The following is a 21755-nucleotide window of genomic DNA, read 5'->3' on the forward strand; positions in this document are numbered from 1 at the left end:
TTGATCCCCCACGTGTCCATTTGGCACCACCCGAACCACCAGAACACTTCACACGTTGACAAACGGACAACCGACGAAGAGGAGGAGGAGGAGGGTTTGACTGACAGCCGCTGCACAGTGTGTGGGAGGGAACAAAAGCACAGTGTAACCATAGCAACCACCCAAAAAAAAAAAAGCACCTTAAAATTGCTTTGTACACACCAACAAACAAATCAGGTGATCGCAAGGTTGACATTTATAAGCAATAGCTTCCAGTCTCCTCACGCCATGCAGATCTGTCCGTCAATCACGAGGCGGGGACTCCTCCTCTCAGTGACGGACTGAAGCACGTCCTATGCATTTCTCTCTCATTGTGCAATATGTATAGTTGTGTGTGTGTGTGTGTGTGCGTTTGCGTCATCTGTCGTGACAAAGCCAGTCTCCGCCATCTCCCGCCTCTCCGTAACAAAAGCAGCCAGCCTCTCTCTCTGTCTTGTGGAGGTTCCGTGTAGAAACAAACCCCATAGAGGACGTATAGAGCTTTTATCAGAGTTAATATTGTTATGTGTACCATAGAGGAAGACTAGCTCATGTTATTGTTTATTATTTACTTCTTCTTTTTTAAGTGCAAGGCCTTCTTTTCAAAAGGGGAAATGAGAAAAAAAAGTGTTCCAGGCCTTCTCAGGGGTGACCGGGTTGTGACCAATCCATCCACGTTCAGGGTATGGCTCGGCCCATCGTCACAGCGACGACAAGCGCGGCAAGACGTGAAGAGAGCTTGTACCCCATGAATTTTTTTGGGAAAATAAAAAAAAGCTTTTAGAACTTCTTAAATGCTCCACATGTTTTTTTGTGTGGGTTAGTGTGTCTCTTTAGTGTCACTATCTGTCTTATGAAGTCTGGTGGTGCCTTCATATAGGGGCTAAAATCCTAGTATTTGACACAACAATCGAGGGATTGAAGTGTCTTTAAATGTTTAAATTTCACACAACAATTGGGATTGTTTATAATGTCCATATTTCATCTGTCTTTATAGCCAGCCGGGTTTTGCCTTCAGGGATAGTCGAAAATCATAGTTTTCTTTATGCAACAGCCTTAGATGTGATTAAAATTGGTGTTGCCTTCAGGGACAGTGTGAAATCACAGGTTTCTTCACACAACAACTAAGCGATTGTTTCAAATGCCTGTCAGGGGTGTAACGATTCATTCATTATGTCAATATATCGATTTATATTCCTACGATCCAATTGAATCGGTCTGTCCTCGGCCAGTTAGCCTTCGTGAATAAAAAGATCTTAATCGTTTGGAAAGGTAAACAATCAATTGTATCGATTTATGGATGTATGGATTTAAGCATTGCAGATTTTATATGGATGTGCGTGTGTCCTTTTTTTTTTAGTACTTTTTCTGATAGACGTTTAGCAACGCGATTAAGATTACCTGTCTCTGCCGTCGCAAGGGGTCATGGTAGTATCAAACTGTAGTTTTTTTTCTGGCACTATTGACCAATCTGATAGGCAAATCGCATCTCCCATGAACTCTTGCAAAGTGCGCAGGGGCTCATGGGAGATGCGCAGTGCAGGAAATATTACGACGCAACTTAACTAGAACTTCCTGCGAAGCTTAAATCAGAAATATGAACGCATTTTGGTTTTGTAGTCATCGAAAACGATCTAGGATAAAGCATGACGAACATGCAAAAAAAAATGTTTAAAAAATGCTGACCGCGGTCGTCTACGAACCGGGGGACACAAGTACTATGAGAACTTCAAGCAACTTTTGATGTACAAACACCGGGAACCAAGACGCAAGCGAGGCGAACATGTCGTGAGACATGTCAAGCAAGTTTCCCTCATCACAGCACAGGCAGAAAGGTTGGTGAAAGCGCTTGAGCAAAGGTACAACATCCCATCACGGACATACGGCAGCATATAACACAAGCGACTCGGTACGGTGGCCGACAGGGGCAAATGCACGAAAGACTCAAAACAAAAAATACATTAGCACATTAAAAACGCTAAATAATAATAATAAAGCTGCATTTAAAAAATGCTGCAATCGTGAAAACAAACAAATAAACAGACACACAAATTCCCAAACAACTGCAAGAGAGAATTGGTGCGCGTTCACGCGACACAACGGAAATCTTCTCGGCCAGTAGGGGGCGCGACCTCCGGGACGGACCAGATTTGTGAGACCAGATAGGCGGCCGTATTGGGGAGGGCGTCGTTCCCATAGAAGGAAACGCATGGACACTGAAATTAGTTGTAGCCTGCTCCCGCAACATTTGATAAAAAGCACCCAAAAAAATTATATGTGAAACGAACTCCCAGTTCCCTTGTCATAATTGTACGGCGTTCAACCGTAATGCAGCACAATGTGCCGGCATCCTTGGTCGTTTGGTTTTCTCACTGTCCACACGTGGAATGCGCTAACGACTTTGACCTCCCTAGTTTAGCGTCACCGTTGGCATGGAGCTAAAACTGGGCGTGTCGTATCTACCTTTGCTTACGTGTGATGCCTCTGGTCTCACAGGACTGGTCCGTCCTGGAGGTTGCGCCCCCTAGTGGCCTGGCGAACTTCCGTTGTATGACGTGATCTTGCAGCATTCTCGCTCGCAGTTGTTTTGGGATTTGTGTGTTTTGTTGTGTTTGCAGCATTTTTCTTTTGCGGTTGTTTTGGGGGATTGCAGCATTTTTATTTTATCGTATATTACCTTTCCTGTTGTTTTTTTGTGTTTGCAGCATTTTTTTTAAATCTTGCAGCATGTTTCTTTTGCTGTTGTTTTCTGTGATTGCAGCATTTATTTATTTTCATTTTAGAGCATTTTTCTTTTGCAGTCACTTTTATGTTTTTTGTCTTGCGTTATTCCTGCTATGCAGCTAATGGCCGTTTGCAGCGCATTTGCCCCTGTCGGCCACCGTAACTCAGCTATGTAACCACTACTGGGTCGTAATAAACATGATTAGAACGTTTGAGCATTACATATTTTGTGTTCAATTAGAATATGTGTGTTTATTCTTAACATATTTAATTTCTGTGTTGAAAAACAGATAAAAAAGCAGATAAACCTACGCTTAATCCAACCTGAAGACATGCACTTTATTCAAATCAAGTGTGAAGGCATTTTTTTGCCATTGTTTGTCTATTGTAAATCCGTAATTAATATCACCTGATACCTTTACAAGAAACAAAAGGAATTTAGGAAATTTCACCTCCACTGTCCATTATCCAGGTATTTATTTCACAGTCACACTGGTTGAATTTCTGGCTAAAAAGTAACTGAATCCATTTCAGTCCACTGAATCGTTTCGTATCGTATCACTCTAACTGAACCAATATCATCCTTGAATTGGATCAGCAACCACAAATTGTGATTTAATTGAATCGTTGTTAAAACGAATTGTTACACCCCTACTAACATATTAAATATATATTATACTAAATATTAAATCCGGTGTTGCCTTCATTGACCGTCTGAAATCATAGGGCGAAACCAATGATTTCATACTGTCCCTGAAGGCAGCACCAGAGATAGAAAGACTAAATAGTTTGTTTAATTCGAAACAATCGCTCAGATGTTATGTGATTATATTCAAGGTTGTTGTGTGAGGAACAGTATGATTTCAGACTGTCCCTGAAGGCAACAACTGACTTCAATGTAAAGTAATTTGAAACAACTGTTTAGTTGTTATGTGGTTGCTATTATTTTTGATTGTCCCTGAAGGCAACACCCAATTTAATTACTTTAGTGTGTGCATGTGTGTGTGTGCGTGCATGTGTGTGTGTGCAGCCTTCCAGCAAGGACCAACATTGAGGACATCTTGATGCCCTTACCAGGCTGTATGGATCAATCGTGTTATCTTCCTTATCTTCAGCGCTTTCTACTCATCAGGCAGCCTTTGCCTTTCACATGGAATGTAGCAAAATGAGGATATTAAGCGCATCTCCCATTCTGCATCTGTTACCGCTCTGATACAACCTATTTTATTGCACAACAGTGTCTTTGACACACACACAAAAAAAACATGTTGATGACGTAAGCTTACTTACTGAATCGCCGCTCACGTCAGAGCCGTAACAGAAAGACATTTATCAACCTTATGCTTTCACATAAAACCCAGAAAAAATGGGATACTTCTGCAACCGTGTGCACTTTCACATGGCATCCAGCCATTAGATAAGCATCTGGGGTGACGTATAAAAGGCTTTACTGATACTTGTTGCGGCAATATCCTGCCTTTTCTGGCTTCCGTGTAAAAAAAGTGAATTATGATAATAGATTTTGCAGGATGTCTGTGTGTGAAAGAGTGCAAATGAATTTCTTGGCATTCCACCTGCACTCGAGAACTTCGGGAAGTAGGAAGAGTCCCACTTTAGAAGTTTTCCAGTCAAACATTAAAAAAAAACTGTACAGCGGTGCCTTGAGATACAAGTGACCTAACTCATGACTTTTTTGACATACAAACCATCATTTGGCCTTTTTTTTTTTTTTTTTTTTTGCTCTGATTTGTGAGTGCAAACTTGAGATACGAGCACTGTATGGTAGCAATAAACTCAACTCACTTCACAATAAGCAACAGTTTGTCAAATAGTGTACATGCCACTCCCGGATAAAGTTTACTGTTAAAACTAAACCTAAAACAAAGAGACTTACACTTTGTTTATTTAAAAAAACAAAAACAGTAACAGTAACAGATTGACTACAAACAAATGAATAGTGTGAGGAATGTGCTCATGACTCTACAGTATAACTAGGCATGAAAAGAAATGATTTTAAGTTCATGTCTGGCTGGACTATTACTCAATACTACAGTGAATTTAAATATAGGTGGACTTCATATAAATAAATTTCCAATCGTTGCTAAAGCGAATCGTTACAACCCTAATGTCTATATATATAATATATAACATATATATATCATCATCATCAGCCATTATCTATCCACTGCAGGATGAAGGCCTCTTCTTCACGTTTCCAACTACTACGACATTTTCCAATTTGTTGCCAGTGTATTCCGATGCGTTTAATGATTTCATCCATCCATCAGTACATTGATCGAAAACTTTTCTTTACAAGCAAATGGGTAGATTGTTCTTGAATATAACACTAAGCCTTCCATAAGCTTCCATATATATAGCTTGATATCAGCACGGCTGTGTCCCTAGTGAGGAGAAGCGGTACGGAAAATGGATGGATTGATTATTTCAGATTACTGATTCACTGAGAGTAGTGGTTAGTTTTACTCGTTTGGGTCTATATGAACGTCCTTTACTGCCCCTCGGTGGCCAAATCATGCACACCACAAGGACCAGCACCAGGAATTGAAATGAAGCATTAAGTCATAATGTTTAATTCTTTACATTCTATTTAATTCTAGTATTACACTGTTTTTATAAAGTACAATATTGTATGCTGTTATTTTCCCTATTAAAAATCAGACGATAAAAATAATTTTTTTGGGAGGGTGGATTAATGGCATCTCCATTCATTTCAATGCAGAAAGATGATTTGAGAGGGCACCACCACTGTATTTTCTTTGAATTGAATACTTTTTTTTTTAACATTTCTTTGAATTGAATACTTTTTTTTTTAACATTTCTTTGAATTTAATATTATTATTTTTTTTTACATTTGTGCCTAAAAACAGCAAAGTTGAAACACAAATTATATAAATGTGACTTTATTCAGTCAAAGCACAAAGCGTGAAATGACCTCCATTAAAAAAAAGAACATGATGGGAATGGGACATATGAGATGCAATCACCCGCGGGGGGCGACTGCGCCGTGTGTAATAATATAACGCTTCATAAATGTTCCACTTGAGGTTTTCTCCTCATCTGGTATTATTAACCTTTACAGGCAGCGAGCGCGACTGCGGAACGAGCGCGTCATTTTTCACTGCGTTAACATCTGTGACCTTGTGTAACGCTCTCATCGTCCCCGCGCGCCCTGAAATGGCTCCCAGATATCATCATTCATGTTTGCTTTTGACAGGTATGTGTTCAAATTGTTTGTATTCGTCAATCAGTTAAATTGAACAATTTCCTGACACTAGAAATTCCAGGTTGAACTTGAACCAGCAGGGACGCTGGACGGAGAACTTCAATGTTGGAGCGCTCTCTGGTGGCCAATTTACGCAATGACACTAACGATAACCAATTGACTATAGCGGGTCTGGTTGTTGCCTTCAATCTCAATTTGCGTCGAACAACAACAGAGCGACTTAATTTTGACTTTTGTAGGTACCGTCTATTACCACCATAATAATCAATTTTAAAATACAGTAGTGTAGTTGGCCCAAGTGTTCAGCAAAAACAAGGCAGAGGTTTTATTCCTAAAATGTGTATTTAACAATTTTCTAATCCACTGTAACATCAAGCCCATTTTGAACATGAACACTGCCCTTGAATATAGGAAAATAAGAACTGTATTTAAATATGGATTCAATTAAAATGTATTAAATGTAAAAGCTAAATACAAATTGTACCTAAAATGATTCAAAACAATTCTAAAAGATTGATTTTCATTTAATCTTTTTGATTATACTTAAAGTTAAATAGAACTGACCTGCGCTCTACAAGTGTACTTGAAGCCACAGTAGCTTTATGAACAGTTGTGAATGTTTAATTCAGTGATTGTTTTGCGTACCACTAGAGGGAGCCCGCGTACATCTAGTGGTACTCTTGCACGCTTTGAGAACCGCTGGTCTGTTGAATTCTTACACATTTATCCATCAGCCAACTAATCAAATCAGTTGTTGCCTTCAGGGACTGTTTGAAATTCCGATAACCAAACGACCACTATGAATATCCTCAAATATTAGTACTGTATTGCATATTTATCCATCTAATTAAGCAGGGTGATGCCTCCAGGGACAGTCTGGAATTGCAGCTTTCTTTGCACAACAACCGCAATTGTCTGAACTTGCCTGGAAGTTTTCATCTGACTTCTATGTCGTGATCTATCTAGCTATGTAGTGTTGCCTTCAGGTTCAGGAGACAGTCTGTGTGATTTCAGACTGTTCCTGTGTTCCTCACACAACAACCTAAGATTGTCAAATTAAGATGGCTGTTTCCTTCAGGGTCAGTGTCTAATTGTAGGTTGCCATTTTCAAATGTCCACAAATACGTGATACTATAAAATTAAGTTGAGCGTTGCCTTCAAGGACAGTTTGAACATTCATTTCTCTCCTCACACAGCATCGGAGGGATTTGAAACCATCGCTCAGTTGGTATTTATGGAAACTTATGATTGTACACTGTCCCTGAAGATAACACCTGACTTAATTATGCTTTAAAGTTGTATGAGAATGCTCTGCATTCAGTCTGTACGTGAAGACAACAACCAGAGAGATGATGGATATTAATTTTTCTCTAAGTCGTCAAGTGTTGCCTTGAAGGACAGTCTGACATCATAGCTGTGCTTTACATACGACAACAATACAAGACAATTTAGGCACAAATACTTTATTGAATTTCCGAACAAATACCATTTATATTAACACACACTCAATTTTCAAGGTGGGACTATTTTCAACAACAAAAACACATTTCAAGCAAACAATTGATCCCTGAAAAAAAGCTGCCCAATTGAGCCGATAGACATGGATACACGTGTACAGGGCCATACGAAGGTGTAATGACAATGTTATTCTACATGGTCCTTCGGAAGTATGCGCTGGCCTTCTTATTTAACATTGTTACTCCTTTAGCTTTTGTGAATTGTCCATAATGATTGAGTCATTTAACAGTAAATGAAGATAAGCAGTGTAACAAATCTCCCCGACGACATTTACCGTACAGGCACACACCATCAACAGCACGTGTGCTACGATGGCTCGAAAATGAAGAATGGCCGTTAAAGGGACATGATTAACAGTCTGAACGCTAACGCAAATATAGTGACGTGAAAAACATTTGGGCCCCTTCTTGACTTCAATTTTTTTTTTTTTCCTGCACAGTTATCATAAATCACCACTTTCACATCGCAGTTACCATCAATAATATAAAAAAAACAATAAAACAGCCTGCAACGGTGCCACGTACATCAATCTGGAGCATTTCACAATCAATATTAATTTAAAAAATGTAACAAAAATTACATAAAAACCAGAAATGCTGATTATCAAATGTATTGACGTGTGCAGATCGCTACTGACGTTTTTTTGCGAGTCAAAGTTGGCTGGAAAAGATTTTGCTGTGATCAACCAATCAGAGCACGGAAAAATTCTGATGTCATCGAGGACCACGCATTTTAAAATGTGATTGGCTAAAGAAACTGTCCAATAGCAAATACAGTGGTACCTTGACTTAAAACGTTTAATTTGTTCCACATAAAAAAAAAGAGAATATGAAGAAATAAACCAGTTTTATAAATTGCAATTAAGTCTCACAAACACACACTGCCGCACTACATTGGTGTTGTGTGCCTTTAAGGGGCGTGTCCTAGTGAGTGATGGCAGTAGCTGTCATCATGGGGCTTGTGTCTGAAGCTGGAAAAACTCACAATTTGGGGCACTTGTAAATCAAGGTACCACTGTTTCGTTTCACCCAGCACGACTGATTCTGAAGGCCATGGGCAGACTAGATTGACATGGCAACAGATAGATGCTAAAATCTCATTGGACCAAAAAAAAAATCTAACATTTACTGAAAGCAGTGCAGCCAAGAGAAATGCTACGAAATGAAGAGTATGGACTATTGGGAAGAAATAATACAATGTCAAGGCACAAATGAAGGTTGTAAAAGTAGCTTAGGGCTTCTGATAGTGCTTCGATCATCAGATAAATTCCCAACACAGATATTTACAGGTACATCTCAAACTTGAATATGGTAGAAAGGTTTATGTATTTCAGTACTCATACATAATATAGAGTCATTAAACAATAATTTTTCAGGGGGCAAATTCCTACCTAATTTCTACTACATAAAAAAAAAAACATTTTCATTGGTTCTTGAATGTTTATTACATATTCTAGTTTTTAGAGAGGGTGAATTTACGTGTGTGCAGTGCATGTCTGAGTTTGACTTTTTGAATGGAACTACTTCACTAAATTAGTCTTTTGACACTTCTAACTTATTGAGCTGGACCTGGTAGATTTTTAAATTAGCCTGACGATCCGAAACATTTGCTTCAAGTGTGATAAATATCCGAAAAAAAGAAGAAGAGGGGAAATCTTTTCTCCGCCCCGGACTGCGTACGTTGCGTTTTTGCCCGTGGGTGCTTCAGCCGTCCGTGGGTCCGCTGCCCTTGTTCTTGTTGCGGCTGAGCGGGAAGGTGGACTTGCTCTGCGGCTGCGTCATTTTGCTGGCCAGGTACACGAAGGGCTCGATGAGCGTGCGGCGGTCGGCCACAGACAGCTCCCACAGGCGCACCTTCTCGTTCTTGGCCCAGTTCTGCGCCATGTTGGCGTCCACGCGCCGTTCCTCCTGCTTGTCCAGCTTGTTCCCCAGGACCACGATGGTCACCTGCGCCGCGGCACAGCATTTTTAAGCAGAGTGTGAAAATCAATTCTTGTATCCGCATCTTGACTGCTTCTTCTCATTTAAGGCGACCTGGAGTAATATGAAGTAAAATTCCTTCATGATACTTTTATTTGGAGTTCCCCTCAAATTTAACAGGTTTGCCCTTGGGCTACGCCCCAGCAATCCATAAATGATCAATTAATTTTGACGTTATCAATTAAAATGTCATTTTAAAGGTAGACTACAGTAAGTCAAAAAAATTCCAGTCACATTTAATTCCAGATGTGTGCAAAAGTTTTAACGGGTTCTTTCTTGGCCCATGTGTCAGCCCTCCAAAAGTTGTGGAAATTGGTGGTGCAGTTTTTATGCTTTTTCTTAGTTTTTATTCTTGAAAATCAATTCCTCGATTCACACTTTTATCCGCATTAGCGCTCGAATTGAGAGACAACGCCATAGTTTTGTCATCTCATTTTTAACATTATTCTGCTAACATACAAAAAAACTAATGCTTTGTTAGCAAAAGTGGTTAAATATTGTAACGTGCCCTTTATTATTCAACAAACTACTTCCTGATTCTTGTAGGATGATGTAACCTTACCAATTGGTGACAGGGTTGTTTAAGGTAGACCGACATAAACCTGCTAACCAACAAATGGAAAAAAAAAAAACTTGCAAATGACAAATGTCACTCATCATTTGCTAGTTAAAGTAGGGGAAAAAAATATGGTAGGACGCCAGATTTGTTAGTTGTCCATCCGTTTGTTACGTTAGCAGGCTACTTCCCGGTTCCCATCGGATGTCGTCGACAGCGTCGTTTTAAGGTGAACTGGAATATTTGAAAAGTCATTTACCTCCTTCTTATCTCTGTGCCGGTCGATGTCCTTCTTGAGGGCCTCCATGCGCTTGAAGGACTCCTTGCTGTCGATGCTGTAGACCAGCACGAAGCCGTCGGCGAAGCTGTAGTAGTGGCGGGAGAACTCCATGCCGTCGCGGAGTCCCCGGGTGTCGTAGAAGCGCACCTGCTCGCGAGTACCCCGGTCGGTCTCGATGGAGCCGATGTAGATGTCCTCCAGGGTCTCCATGGGCTCGGAACCTGGTGTTGGAAGACACAGGCTCTTCATCCATCACTCCATTTTCTATGGCGCTTATCCTCGCTAGGGTCGCGGGTGTGATGGAGCCTTTCCCAGCTGATTTTGGGTATTTGAATAAACCTGTTACACGCTGATAATGTAGCTAATTTAATTTAATAAGAGAGTTTTATGAAATTTACAAATACCAACCTATCTATAAAAGGGAATTGTAAAGCTGTGCTCGATATATAGTCCATGTTTTGAAACGTGTAGTAAGTAAACAGTGAGTTAATGTTCAGATTTCCTTGTTCGTACTGTATTTCAATGTTAATTAACCAAATTATTGTTTATGTTGAGGGATAAAAACATTTATTTACATTAAACTTTGAATGAGTTAATTGGACTGCATTTTTATATCGCCATGTTCACATACACTTATTTTGGTTATAAAAACTATAATTTTCGTTTTTATTAAATTTTTTGAATCTTAAGTCTCACATGTTGATATTTTTGTAGGCTTCAGTGGATTTTTAAAATTTTTTGGGGTATTTCAAATAGGGCTCCATCACTCAAAGTTTGAAAATGACTGGTTTAGTGTTAGTGATTCCAAACATGTCAAATATGTTGATCAGTCTAAGGATGTCTTATTTTAAACCCACAGACAATTTTTCTGCTCTGACAGAGAAAATGAGATTTGAGAGACTGAAACCAAAGGATTTTGACTTTTGAAAATAATATTTTAGAAATTGTTGAAAACTTTTTATGTCTTTTCCATTTTGTGTGCAAAAAGTTTGCTGGCTAGAACGATGCTTTACTAAATTGTATAGTTTAGTAATGCCGTTGAACATTTAATGATTTGGTGACTTGTACTTTAGCATCACTGTGTTTTGAGTCAACAAAAGTTCAACAGTTTGGTTATTTAGTTTTTTGGCCACAACAGAGAGGAGCAGTTGAATGGGAGCCCCCGACTGTTTGCCATACGTTGCCCAGCCCAGATATAAGCTCTCAATTTAAAAAAATAAAATAATCGAGCAACGAGTAATCGATGGGCTTGTCAGCAAGTGACAGTGAGTGAATACCTGCTACATGATTGGCGTACAGCAGCTGCTCCAACACGGCAGTTTTACCAACTGCAGCCTGGCCGCATACCACCACTTTGCAGCTTTTGCCCATGATGACGTCCCCCTTTCTGCTCCCGGACGAGTTAAAAAAAAAAAAGAAAAAAAAGGGGGGGATAAATATTCCACGACGTCGTTTTGGCGTTTCCTCCTTCGTTCGGCTCCTCGATCTGTTTAAAAACAAACTAGCTTAGCTTGAGCTACAAACCAGCTGTGGCAGAGCGAATCGCTAAGGTCGCGAAACCAACAACTCATAACAAAGCGTGTATTTAAAAGCAAACGCGCCGATGTGCGCGAGTTGTGGTCAAACATATGTATTCCATCAAAATATTATATTTGAATGCGCAGTATTGTGTGTTTACGCTTACCTCCGAGTCCGGAAGTGGGAGTCGTAGTGACGTAACCTAGGGGCACGTAAATGGGCACTCTTTGAACTCACCGCACTGCTCCGCATTGGTTAAATTTACATCACATGGTTTATGGACGCCATGGCATTGCCTCGGACAGTTTTTTGCCTTTTTAAGAAGATTTCGGACGATTTTTGAGGGGCAAAACGGTTGGTTGTGTGGCTCGAGGCGATACCATTCATCCCGGGCAAGTCGTGCGGATGCATTGTTTCCCGAAGAAAACCCAAACTACGACGAATCGTACACATTTACTCACAAATCCCAAGCCCTGTCAAATATAAATGAATAAGAAATCCGATAAAATAAGACAAGATAAAATAAAATTTATCTACAGTTTTTATTCAAACAAAATTTAGTAGCATTACTTTAAAGAAAGAAATGATGATTTGTGTGTGTGTGTGTGTGTCAAAAATAATATCCTAAAACGGTGCGCTCACCCGTGCATGCCTCGCCCCCTTCTGACGTTCTTGGGTAAAAAAAAAAAGAAGCTTACGTTGTTTTAATAATCTTGGCCTATTTCTTTTACAGTTCACCGACTCGCCATGATGGTAATTTCATAATAACATAAAATATATATTTTGTGAGGCGTCTGCAGAAAATAATCCTTACACATTGAAATTTTGTAACTGTCCAGCTAATAAACATTTTAACAAATTAAATATCGAAATGTCAAACTTTTCTAAATACATAAAACATCATCGATGTCGCCCAGAAAAATAGATGACGGTTTTTTATTTTTTTCTTAAAAATTGAACCTGACAAGAGGAACGACTTCATGTTTATGATGACGTCACGACGACTGCAGCATTTGTCCCCGCCCCCTCCACTTTCACGTCAAAATGGCGGCGGAGAGATGCGATTCTGTGAACATGGACCACGACATCGAACTCCTCAGCGACGAGGAACTGGAACGGTAGGACGTGCTGACAGCGGCCAAAACGGAAACCCGGCGACGCCTTCGAGTTCTATTTAAAACCCGCAACGCCTCCGAGTTGTGTCATCGCGTCACGAAGCTACCAAAGCTAGCCGCTATTTGCCTACATGGAGGCGTTTATATTATTGTCCTCCTCTCACTCGCCGACATCCTCCATGCGCCTGATAGTAACGTGCTAAAGTTGTCGGTTGCGTTATTTATTTATTTTAAATAAATTTGAAATGTATTTTTTTTTCATGACTTTTGTGAGAAGGCCATTCTCGAAAGTTCCTAGGGGTCGTGACGTTACAGGCAATCAATGACAGGCTTCCCCCCCAAAAAAAGTCATGTGCTTGGTGTCATATGTTCCTTGGCTCCTTTCTATGTTTAGCAAACGAGTATACTCAAACTTGGACAGTGTTGCTGTCCTTTCACAGCCTTACACTTAGTTTCATTTTCCACTCCAGTTGTCAGCTGACTTTGACTTTCAAAGTCCACTCGGTGTTGGTTTTTGATTGATTTATTGATTGAGTGATTGATTTTATTTGTTGATAGCACAGAAAAGAGTATCATCACCAAGGATAAAAACAAAGCCTGAGGGCTTCTTTCCGTTTTGGTCCTCAGAACTTAACTACACCATACAACATAAAACAAAGACATGAAAGTGCAACATCAAATCAGCAGCAATTTAACAGGTATAAGAACAATAAAATTCAAACATGAAATGATAAAAGCTATGTACAGCAGTACATAATGATCACCGAAATTTGCTATTCTTTCTTTCTCTGAAGGTGCATTAACTCATTCACTGCCAGTCCTCTATGTTGACATGGATATTCGAATTCAACAGCTGTCACTGGCAGTGAAATTAATTTAAACAGCAAGGTAACGGCAGCAGCAGGGCAATATAGCTATACAAGTAAATGCATATTAAAAAAAAAAAAAAAATTAGAAATTTGCTTAAAAAAACAAATATATAACTACATTTGTTTGTGTATTTTGTAGCTACTTTTTAAGGGCTCTTTTGAACGTAGTCAGTGATTGTTTTTATTTCCTTTGACAATTTGTTCCATTGCAATGCTGCGCTGTACATGAAACTGTTATTACCCAAAAGGCTTTTATATTTGCAAGGGACAAAATCAGTTGAACTGCCCTGGTTCCAATACTAGTCTTACAAGTGAAAAGTAATTTAGCGGATACTTTGGGACTTTGTTTGAAATATAAATTGTGCGTGTCTGTACAGAGAAACTGAAAACTAACCCAAAATGTGGAAATGGATACATTTTATTTGACAGCGACAATACATAGTAAACAATTTGGCGTTCCGCCAGGTTACATATTATGCGCTATTGCCACAACGGTTCCTGCTATCGCTCGTGTGCACTGTCCTGTGTTGTGCTCTTTAAAGATAAGCGCCTTAAGATCACTTTTATTTGTTTCCTTTATGAATAAAATGTAGATTAAATGCGCATTTGTGTCCACTGTAGGGAAGCAGATTGCTACAAAGAGCAAGGCAACGCTTTCTACATCCAGAAGGATTACGCTGAAGCCTTAAATTATTACACTAAGGCCATCGGTACATATTAACGATATTTCCTATTAGTTTTGTGGTGGAGATCAATTCATTTTTACTCTTTTTTTGATTGTTTGTTTTTTATTGCACATGCAGACATGTGTCCAAAGAACGCCAGTTACTATGGCAACCGAGCAGCCACGTTGATGATGCTGTGTCGGTACCGCGAGGCTTTGGAGGATTCCCAGCAAGCAGTGCGTCTGGATAACTCCTTCATGAAGGTGCGTTAAGAAAATGTATTACGAACGTCCCGTGTGTTATTTTGTCGTACAAATAAAGTTGCGTGGCTCTCAGGGCCACCTGCGAGAGGGCAAGTGTCACCTGTCCCTCGGGAATGCCATGGCAGCCTCGCGCTGTTTCCAGAAGGTTCTGGAGCTGGAGGCCGACAACAGCCAAGCACAGCAGGAGGTCAGCTGGTTCTGGTGTCTGATTGAATGGAATTGATTAGAATTTTCCTCATTAGAGTTCAATCTGCTCAAATTTCAAAATGGAACAGTCAGCCTATCTCGCAATCGCAGTGAAATGTTTGTCAAGTAATTTTGATCATCAAGGTTTATCCATTTTGAGAAGTGGAAAAACTACTAATTGTTTTTATACCCCAGTTTAATAACAATAATTTATACAGAAGAATGTGCTCAAATTTCAAAATAAAACACTGAGCCTTTCTCCCAGTCATGTTGAAAGCTCGTCAAGGGTCATCCTGTTGAAGTGACAAACTGCTAATTGTTAGATTTGACTTAACAAAAATCCCATGTCTGTAACATTAAGTCAGACAGAAGGAATCTGGTTACATTTCAAAATAATACACACAGCCGTTCTGCAAATTGTTTTTTTATTTTTTATTTTTGTTTTTTTGCAATTTTTATTCTTAGTTCATTCTACTGTAATGAAAAAAGTTAGACACGACCTTAAAAAATCTGCAAAAATTGCTAAATAAAACACCCCTTCCTTCTCCCGATCATGTTGAAATGTGTGATTTTTATTACAAATGTTAATCCTGTATAAGTGAAAAATACAATAATTGTTAGACTTTTACATATTTAAAAAATGTCATTTCTTAAGATATTTAACCTCAGGTTAATAACAATGATTTAAACATAAGAATCTGCTAAAATTTTAATTTAGCCTTTCTCCCAGTTGCATTGAAATATTTTTGTGGAGTTTTGATCATGTTCTCCCTGTAGAAGTGGGAAAAACTACTAATTATTAGACAGAACAGCGGCACAGTATCTGGTCTAATTTCAGAATGAAATACTTGGCCTTTGTCCCAATTGTAGGGTGACACACTGCAGCGTCAAAACTTTTGGTTTTTAATCTTATAGATGTTAAACAGGTCAATGCTAATAATAGTAGGGTGGTATTATAACAATTTCCAAATAAACGGCACCTCCCTGAAATGACGTTTTCAGCTGAAGAGTGCCGAGTCCATCCTGGAGTACGAGCGGATGGCAGAGATCGGCTTCGACAAGCGAGACTACCGCATGGTAAGTTTTAAGACCCTCGGCGAGGCTCCGTGACATTATGTCACCGCGTGTGTGTCTGTGTGTCTCCAGGTGGTCTTCTGCATGGACAGAGCCCTGCAGTCGGCCTCGGCCTGCCATCGCTTCAAGATACTCAAAGCTGAGTGCTTGGCTTTGCTGGGACGCTACCCGGAGGCTCAGTCCGTGGCCAGGTCTCTTGACGCTGCACTGTTGTACACTACTGTATTGTTAAATAAACAGCACTTTTCAAATGTGGAGTAAAGTTGCCTGAAATATACAATAAATAATGATGTAAAGTAAAAACAGGCGAAAATTCTACTTGCATACAATAGCAAAGTAGTTGTCCTCCGTTTCGTTACAACAATGAATATACATTATCACTCTCATGATTTGACAATACCTGGTTGTATACTTTGCAACAGTTTAAAAGTATGCATGTATCTAATGCTGTTTTTACACTCTTAGTGACATTTTAAGAATGGACTCCACCAACGCAGATGCGCTGTATGTGCGCGGCCTTTGTCTGTATTACGAGGACTGCATCGACAAGGCGGTCCAGTTCTTCGTGCAGGCCCTCCGCATGGCTCCGGACCATGAGAAAGCGCGGCTTGCTTGTAGAGTCAGTATTATAGAGTCTTCTTATGGAGGGTTCAAGACTTGTTCTGTACCTTTTTAACACACAACCCTGTGTTATGTTCAGAACGCCAAGGCACTGAAGGCCAAGAAGGAGGAAGGCAACAAGGCGTTCAAGGAGGGCAGCTTCGATGCCGCCTACATCCTCTACTCTGAGGCGCTGACAATAGACCCCAACAACATCAAGACCAACGCCAAGCTGTACTGTAACAGAGCCACTGTGGGCGCCAAAGTAGGCACGCTGCTGATTGTTCGTATGTGGCTGATTACAATTGGTCGTGAACTTCACATCTCACCATGCATCTAAAGTTTTTGATTTGCGCTATGACCCCATCCGTTTCGGAGCATTTCAATAAGAGCAGTTTTTTAAAGAAGGGAGCGCACAGTTTGTCCGTGTCAGTTGAACACAATCAGACCAGCGCATCTCTGTTTCTTGTCTTTTAGTTGAAGAAAGTAGAACAGGCCATCGAAGACTGCACAAAGGCCGTTAAGCTGGATGAGACCTACATCAAGGCCTATTTGCGGCGAGCGCAATGGTACCAAAATACTTCACAGTGTGTACGCAGATACATTTATTTCACGTGACACCGTTGTATAACGTCCTGTCCGTTTTTGACCCTGCAGCTACATGGACACGGAGCAGTACGAAGAGGCGGTTCACGACTACGACAAAGTCTACCAGACAGAGAAGACCAAAGGTAAGAAGCAGACTTCGCTGGGCTGTCAAAACACTGAGTCATGTTCGAAATCATTCACTCATTCCCTAATGATTGTGGAAGACTTCCCAAACCACTATACATGGATTTTTATATCTTTGTGACTATTACTTATAGTGTATTTTACACCACATGTCTCCGTTGATACAGCACTAATATATATACAAACAAAATGACCCTTTATACAGTTACATACAAACACGCGTATAAAAACAATAATAATTCCTGAAAACACCCGTTAGCCTTGTATTGCGACATTATCATTTGTTTGAACCCTGTTTTGAATTGATTAATATCTGGACAATGCTTAAGCTTTATTCCCAATCCATTGACCCCACATATAGATACACGCAAACTTTTCCTGGTTGTTCTTACTGCTTGGTCTTTAAAGTTCCTACACCCCCTCAAGTTGTAGCCCCGTCCCTCTCTTTAAGTAGTTTTTGGATATTACCTGGTAATAATGTTTTCATTGGCTTTATACAGGAATTGTGCAGTATAAAAGTTTGCTACATCAAAAAGTTTTAATATTCTTGACTGCAAAAATAATGTATTTGTGTGACAAAAATATCCAACCTTGTGTATGTTTTTGTAAGTTAAAGAGTGGATGAAGAGAAGGTTTGTAATTTTTACCCCACACTTCTATACAATAGTTCAAATATGGCAAGACCAGTGTACAATAAAGTATATATATATATATATATATATAGAGCATTGTAGTCCAAGACATGTTTTGCTTTGTTAATGATTGAAGTAATTTTGGATGTTTTAGTTTGTATGTACCATATGTCTGGCTTCCAGCGAAGTTTACTGTCAATTCCTAAAAATTTGTGCAAAAATGCGCAACAAGCACTTTACACAAAATGTCATCAAGCCATTCCAAAAAAAACCAAAAATGTATTTTTTTAATAAAGTAAAATGCCACTCTATAATATTGTACTTTATAAAACAAAGTAATAACATAATTAAATTGAATGTAAAGAATTAAACAGTTTGTGCATCATGATTTTATGCTGCACTTTAATTCTTTGTGCCCACCTTAACCCCTTGTAGTATAATACAGTCATGCAGGCGCAAACTAAGAATAGGACTTCTATTACTATGTTACTCAATAAGTTGCTGTAATAGTTGATTTTTTTTGTAGATGATAAACAATGCGTGCTGGTTAAAATTGTTATATTACCTGTCCATGCGGTGTTGCTCCACAGTTTGTCTTCAAATACCCGTTGCTTGAAAGATTCTAAAACCGCAACTATTGAAGCTAACCACTAGTATGTCAATGGCATTTTCCATTGTATGTTAGCATTAAGATAGCAGGCTATTCTTAAGGCAACGTTGTTTGGTTATTTTAAATACACGTGTAATTTTCTTTGTTTTATGTTTAGTTTGGCAGTAATCTTTCACGACTTTACCTGACATTAAACAGCTTGAAACATCTTTTTTTTTGAGATGAATTCCTCACTATTTGCCAAACTGCTGCTTATCGTGAAGTGAGTTGAATTGAGATCAGTGCCACCGTACAGAACTTGTTTCTCAAGGTTACGCTCGCAAGTCAAAGCAGGATAGGATTCATTGAAGGCACGCTTGAGCACAAAACGGCAAGCTCACAATATAGGGCACTATGTAGCGAATAGGGAGTGATTCCACACAGCTTGAGCCTCTTATTGCTTCTTTCGTGTCATAGAGCACAAGCAGCTGCTCAAACACGCTCAGCTGGAGCTGAAGAAAAGCAAGAGAAAAGACTATTACAAGGTGCTCGGCGTGGAGAAGAACGCCACCGATGAGGTGATCAAGAAGGCGTACCGCAAACGGGCGCTCTTGCATCACCCAGGTGTGTCACTCAAATTACCGCCCACCACCCGCCCCCTCAATTTCTACCCTGACTGACCGCTACTTCTTTTCAGATCGCCACAGCGGCGCCAGCACAGAGGTGCAAAAGGAGGAAGAGAAGAAGTTCAAGGAGGTGGGCGAGGCCTTCAGCGTGCTTTCGGATCCCAAGATGAAGTCACGCTACGACAGCGGACAGGACCTGGAGGACGAGGGCATGAACATGGGCGGTGAGCGCGGCCCGAGGAGCTCCGGTCATCGCACGGTGCCCTGCAGTCCTTTTGTGCAAACTCACGTTTTGTCTCTCCCACCAGATTTCGACGCCAACAATATTTTCAAGGCGTTCTTTGGCGGTCCAGGAGGTTTTAGTTTTGAAGGTAAGCTCATGATGTGATAGAATCAGGTTATATTTTAAAATAAAACACCCTGCCTGTATCCTATTTCTGTTAAAATCATCAATAGTGCAAGTTCATAAAGAAGCTGCAAAAGGAAATAGAATTTGTTTTTTGTCTGCCATTAAGTATCTTTCAATCACAGTGAAGGGAAGCATTAATTAACGCTTCTCAAATTTCAAAATAAAAGACCTAGCTGCTCTCCCAGTCATCATGTAGGTTCAGTATAATACTAATTGGACTTTGAATTCAGTAGGTTTGCATCACTAACCCAGAAAGAGAGCATAGAAAGGGCTTACATTTCAAAATAAAAAAACTATTGTGTTGAAATGGTATGCATGTTGTGCACTTTTGTGTGAAGTGTGACAAACATGCAAAAAATAAGAAATCAGGAAGTGGGCAAACAGTTTTTCACACCACTCTATAATGTTACAGTGGCTTAAACTTTTTAAATCCAGTACATTACATTTGTAAAGTACATCCATCCATTTTCCGAGCTGCTTCTCCTCACTAGGGTCGCGGGCGTGCTGGAGCCTATTCCAGCTATCTTCCGGCAGGAGGCGGGGTACACCCTGAACTGGTTGCCAGCCGATCGCAGGTCACATATAAACAAACAACCATTCACACTCACATTCACACCTATGGGCAATTTAGAGTCGCCAATTCATGCATGTTTTTGGGATGTGGGAAGAAACCGGAGTGCCCGGAGAAAACCCACGCAGGCACGGGTAGAACATGCAAATTCCACACAGGCGGGGCCAGGGATTGAACCCGGGTCCTCAGAACTGTGAGTCTGACGCTCTAACCAGTCGTACACCGTGCCGCCTTGTAAAGTACAGTTCAGTAATATTTAAGTTTTAAATGCATAACAATTGCATTTAATCTTGTAGAACTGTTAGTTTTCAAGCATTCATTTAGGTAGTTTTTTATTTATGTACAATACATCTTGAGTGAATCATTATTTTATTACAGATTTTTAATTTCCCTATAATTAAGCACAGTGATAATATTAAAACAGCAAAATGTTACAGTGGCTTACGATAATTTTTAAATGTTTTTTTGGAATAAAGCCTCTGCCTCATTTTTCGTGATTCTTTGAGCCTACTATGCTACTGTATTTTAATGTCCGTCATGATTTGTTTTTAGGTTAGACCCAGTTGTAGTCGATACTGTACTGTACTTTATTGTTGTTGTTTTTCTTTTAATAAACGTGACTTTAATGGTGTCCACCTCAAGCAGGCTGTCACTGGTCTGACTTTGTGTTTACCTTTCAGCCTCCGGACCAGGAAATTTCTTCTTCCAGTTCGGTTAACCGGTCTGCTTTCCCGCTGGTCCGGCACTATGTCAGGACTTGTCGATGCGCGCCGCCCCTCCACCCACCCCGACCCGCCGTCTGTATCCTTGAGCAGATGCGGATCCTCGTCATCTACGCCACTGACGCAATGCAACCACACATACAGACACAGGCACCATCCAAACACAGAAAAGCCGTACATGGAAGACATTTGAAGTGAACATCGTGCAGCTACTTTTTTTGTTTTGTTTTTTTTTTTTTGTTAGGGGCGCCATGTGGGAAGTCAAGACTGCTTCCCCCTCTGCATGAAACCACAACCGCCATTTTCTTATTTAAAGTATCTCATCGGGACGGTCGCTGAACGGTGTCCTCGCCAGCGTCCATTGTGTGTATGGAATCCCACTTTTTATATTTGACATCTACAGATTGTGGAGTTGCACATGTGACTGGAATGTATTATGTTTTTTTTTAATTATTTGTTTATTTTATTTTTTGGGGGGGGTCATCATTTTTCAATATTTATTGTAGTTTTATTTTATTTATTTTTTTCTTCCCCCCACAGCGCCAGTCACAGCTTCTTATCCAAGAAACAAATCACAAGGAAGATATCATTTTCCAAGCATTAAAATGCAACACAACTAATGGATGGGAGGATATTTAGAATGTTGCGTAAAAAAAAAAAAATCGGGTCCAGACGTACTTCCTGATGACGTTAATAAGGTGGGAAAAATAGGGGCGTCCTCACCTTTGTTCTCATTGTCATTTTGGTGAAACCTTCCTGTTTTTATCAACCATGTCAATAAAATAGAGGCCTCACCTGCCTTTTCTTTACATGTTATTACAACAAAATAGATAAAACAACAACAATGCAAATACTAGATTGTTGG

At 39.9% G+C, this 21755-nt stretch overlaps 2 protein-coding genes across 2 annotated transcripts; one reads left to right on the forward strand and one right to left on the reverse strand.

Moving 5' to 3' along the window:
* Positions 1–7433: 7433 nt before the first annotated feature.
* Positions 7434–12122, reverse strand: nkiras2 (NFKB inhibitor interacting Ras-like 2). Its single transcript, XM_061748859.1, has 4 exons — positions 12004–12122; positions 11597–11805; positions 10299–10540; positions 7434–9450 (listed from the first exon to the last, which is right to left on the reverse strand). The coding sequence occupies exons 1-4, from the start codon at positions 12087–12089 to the stop codon at positions 9208–9210; spliced, it is 780 nt and encodes a 259-aa protein (XP_061604843.1). The 5' UTR covers positions 12090–12122; the 3' UTR covers positions 7434–9207.
* Positions 12123–12800: 678 nt separating this feature from the next.
* On the forward strand, positions 12801–21689 carry dnajc7 (DnaJ (Hsp40) homolog, subfamily C, member 7). Its single transcript, XM_061748852.1, has 14 exons — positions 12801–12955; positions 14443–14531; positions 14625–14749; positions 14823–14936; positions 15938–16012; positions 16082–16200; positions 16475–16628; positions 16710–16874; positions 17087–17178; positions 17267–17340; positions 19040–19186; positions 19260–19412; positions 19497–19559; positions 20849–21689. Exons 1-14 carry the CDS (start codon positions 12882–12884, stop codon positions 20884–20886), a joined length of 1482 nt encoding a protein of 493 aa, XP_061604836.1. The 5' UTR covers positions 12801–12881; the 3' UTR covers positions 20887–21689.
* The last annotated feature ends 66 nt before the right edge of the window (positions 21690–21755 follow it).

This window comes from Phyllopteryx taeniolatus, chromosome 16, assembly GCF_024500385.1.
Source record: "Phyllopteryx taeniolatus isolate TA_2022b chromosome 16, UOR_Ptae_1.2, whole genome shotgun sequence".
NCBI lineage: Eukaryota > Metazoa > Chordata > Actinopteri > Syngnathiformes > Syngnathidae > Phyllopteryx > Phyllopteryx taeniolatus.

Bases quoted from the DNA above. Each gene is read 5' to 3' on its own strand.
- nkiras2 (XM_061748859.1), bottom strand. From the start codon at position 12,089: ATGCGGAGCAGTGCGGTGAGTTCAAAGAGTGCCCATTTACGTGCCCCT. The intron at 11,806-12,003 runs GTAAGCGTAAAC...GTTTTTAAACAG, and splicing joins TCCCACTTCCGGACTCGGAG to ATCGAGGAGCCGAACGAAGG. The intron at 10,541-11,596 runs GTATTCACTCAC...TTCCAACACCAG, and splicing joins GTACGCCAATCATGTAGCAG to GTTCCGAGCCCATGGAGACC.
- dnajc7 (XM_061748852.1), top strand. From the start codon at position 12,882: ATGGCGGCGGAGAGATGCGATTCTGTGAACATGGACCACGACATCGAA. The intron at 14,750-14,822 runs GTGCGTTAAGAA...CGTGGCTCTCAG, and splicing joins TGGATAACTCCTTCATGAAG to GGCCACCTGCGAGAGGGCAA. The intron at 19,560-20,848 runs GTAAGCTCATGA...TTTACCTTTCAG, and splicing joins AGGAGGTTTTAGTTTTGAAG to CCTCCGGACCAGGAAATTTC.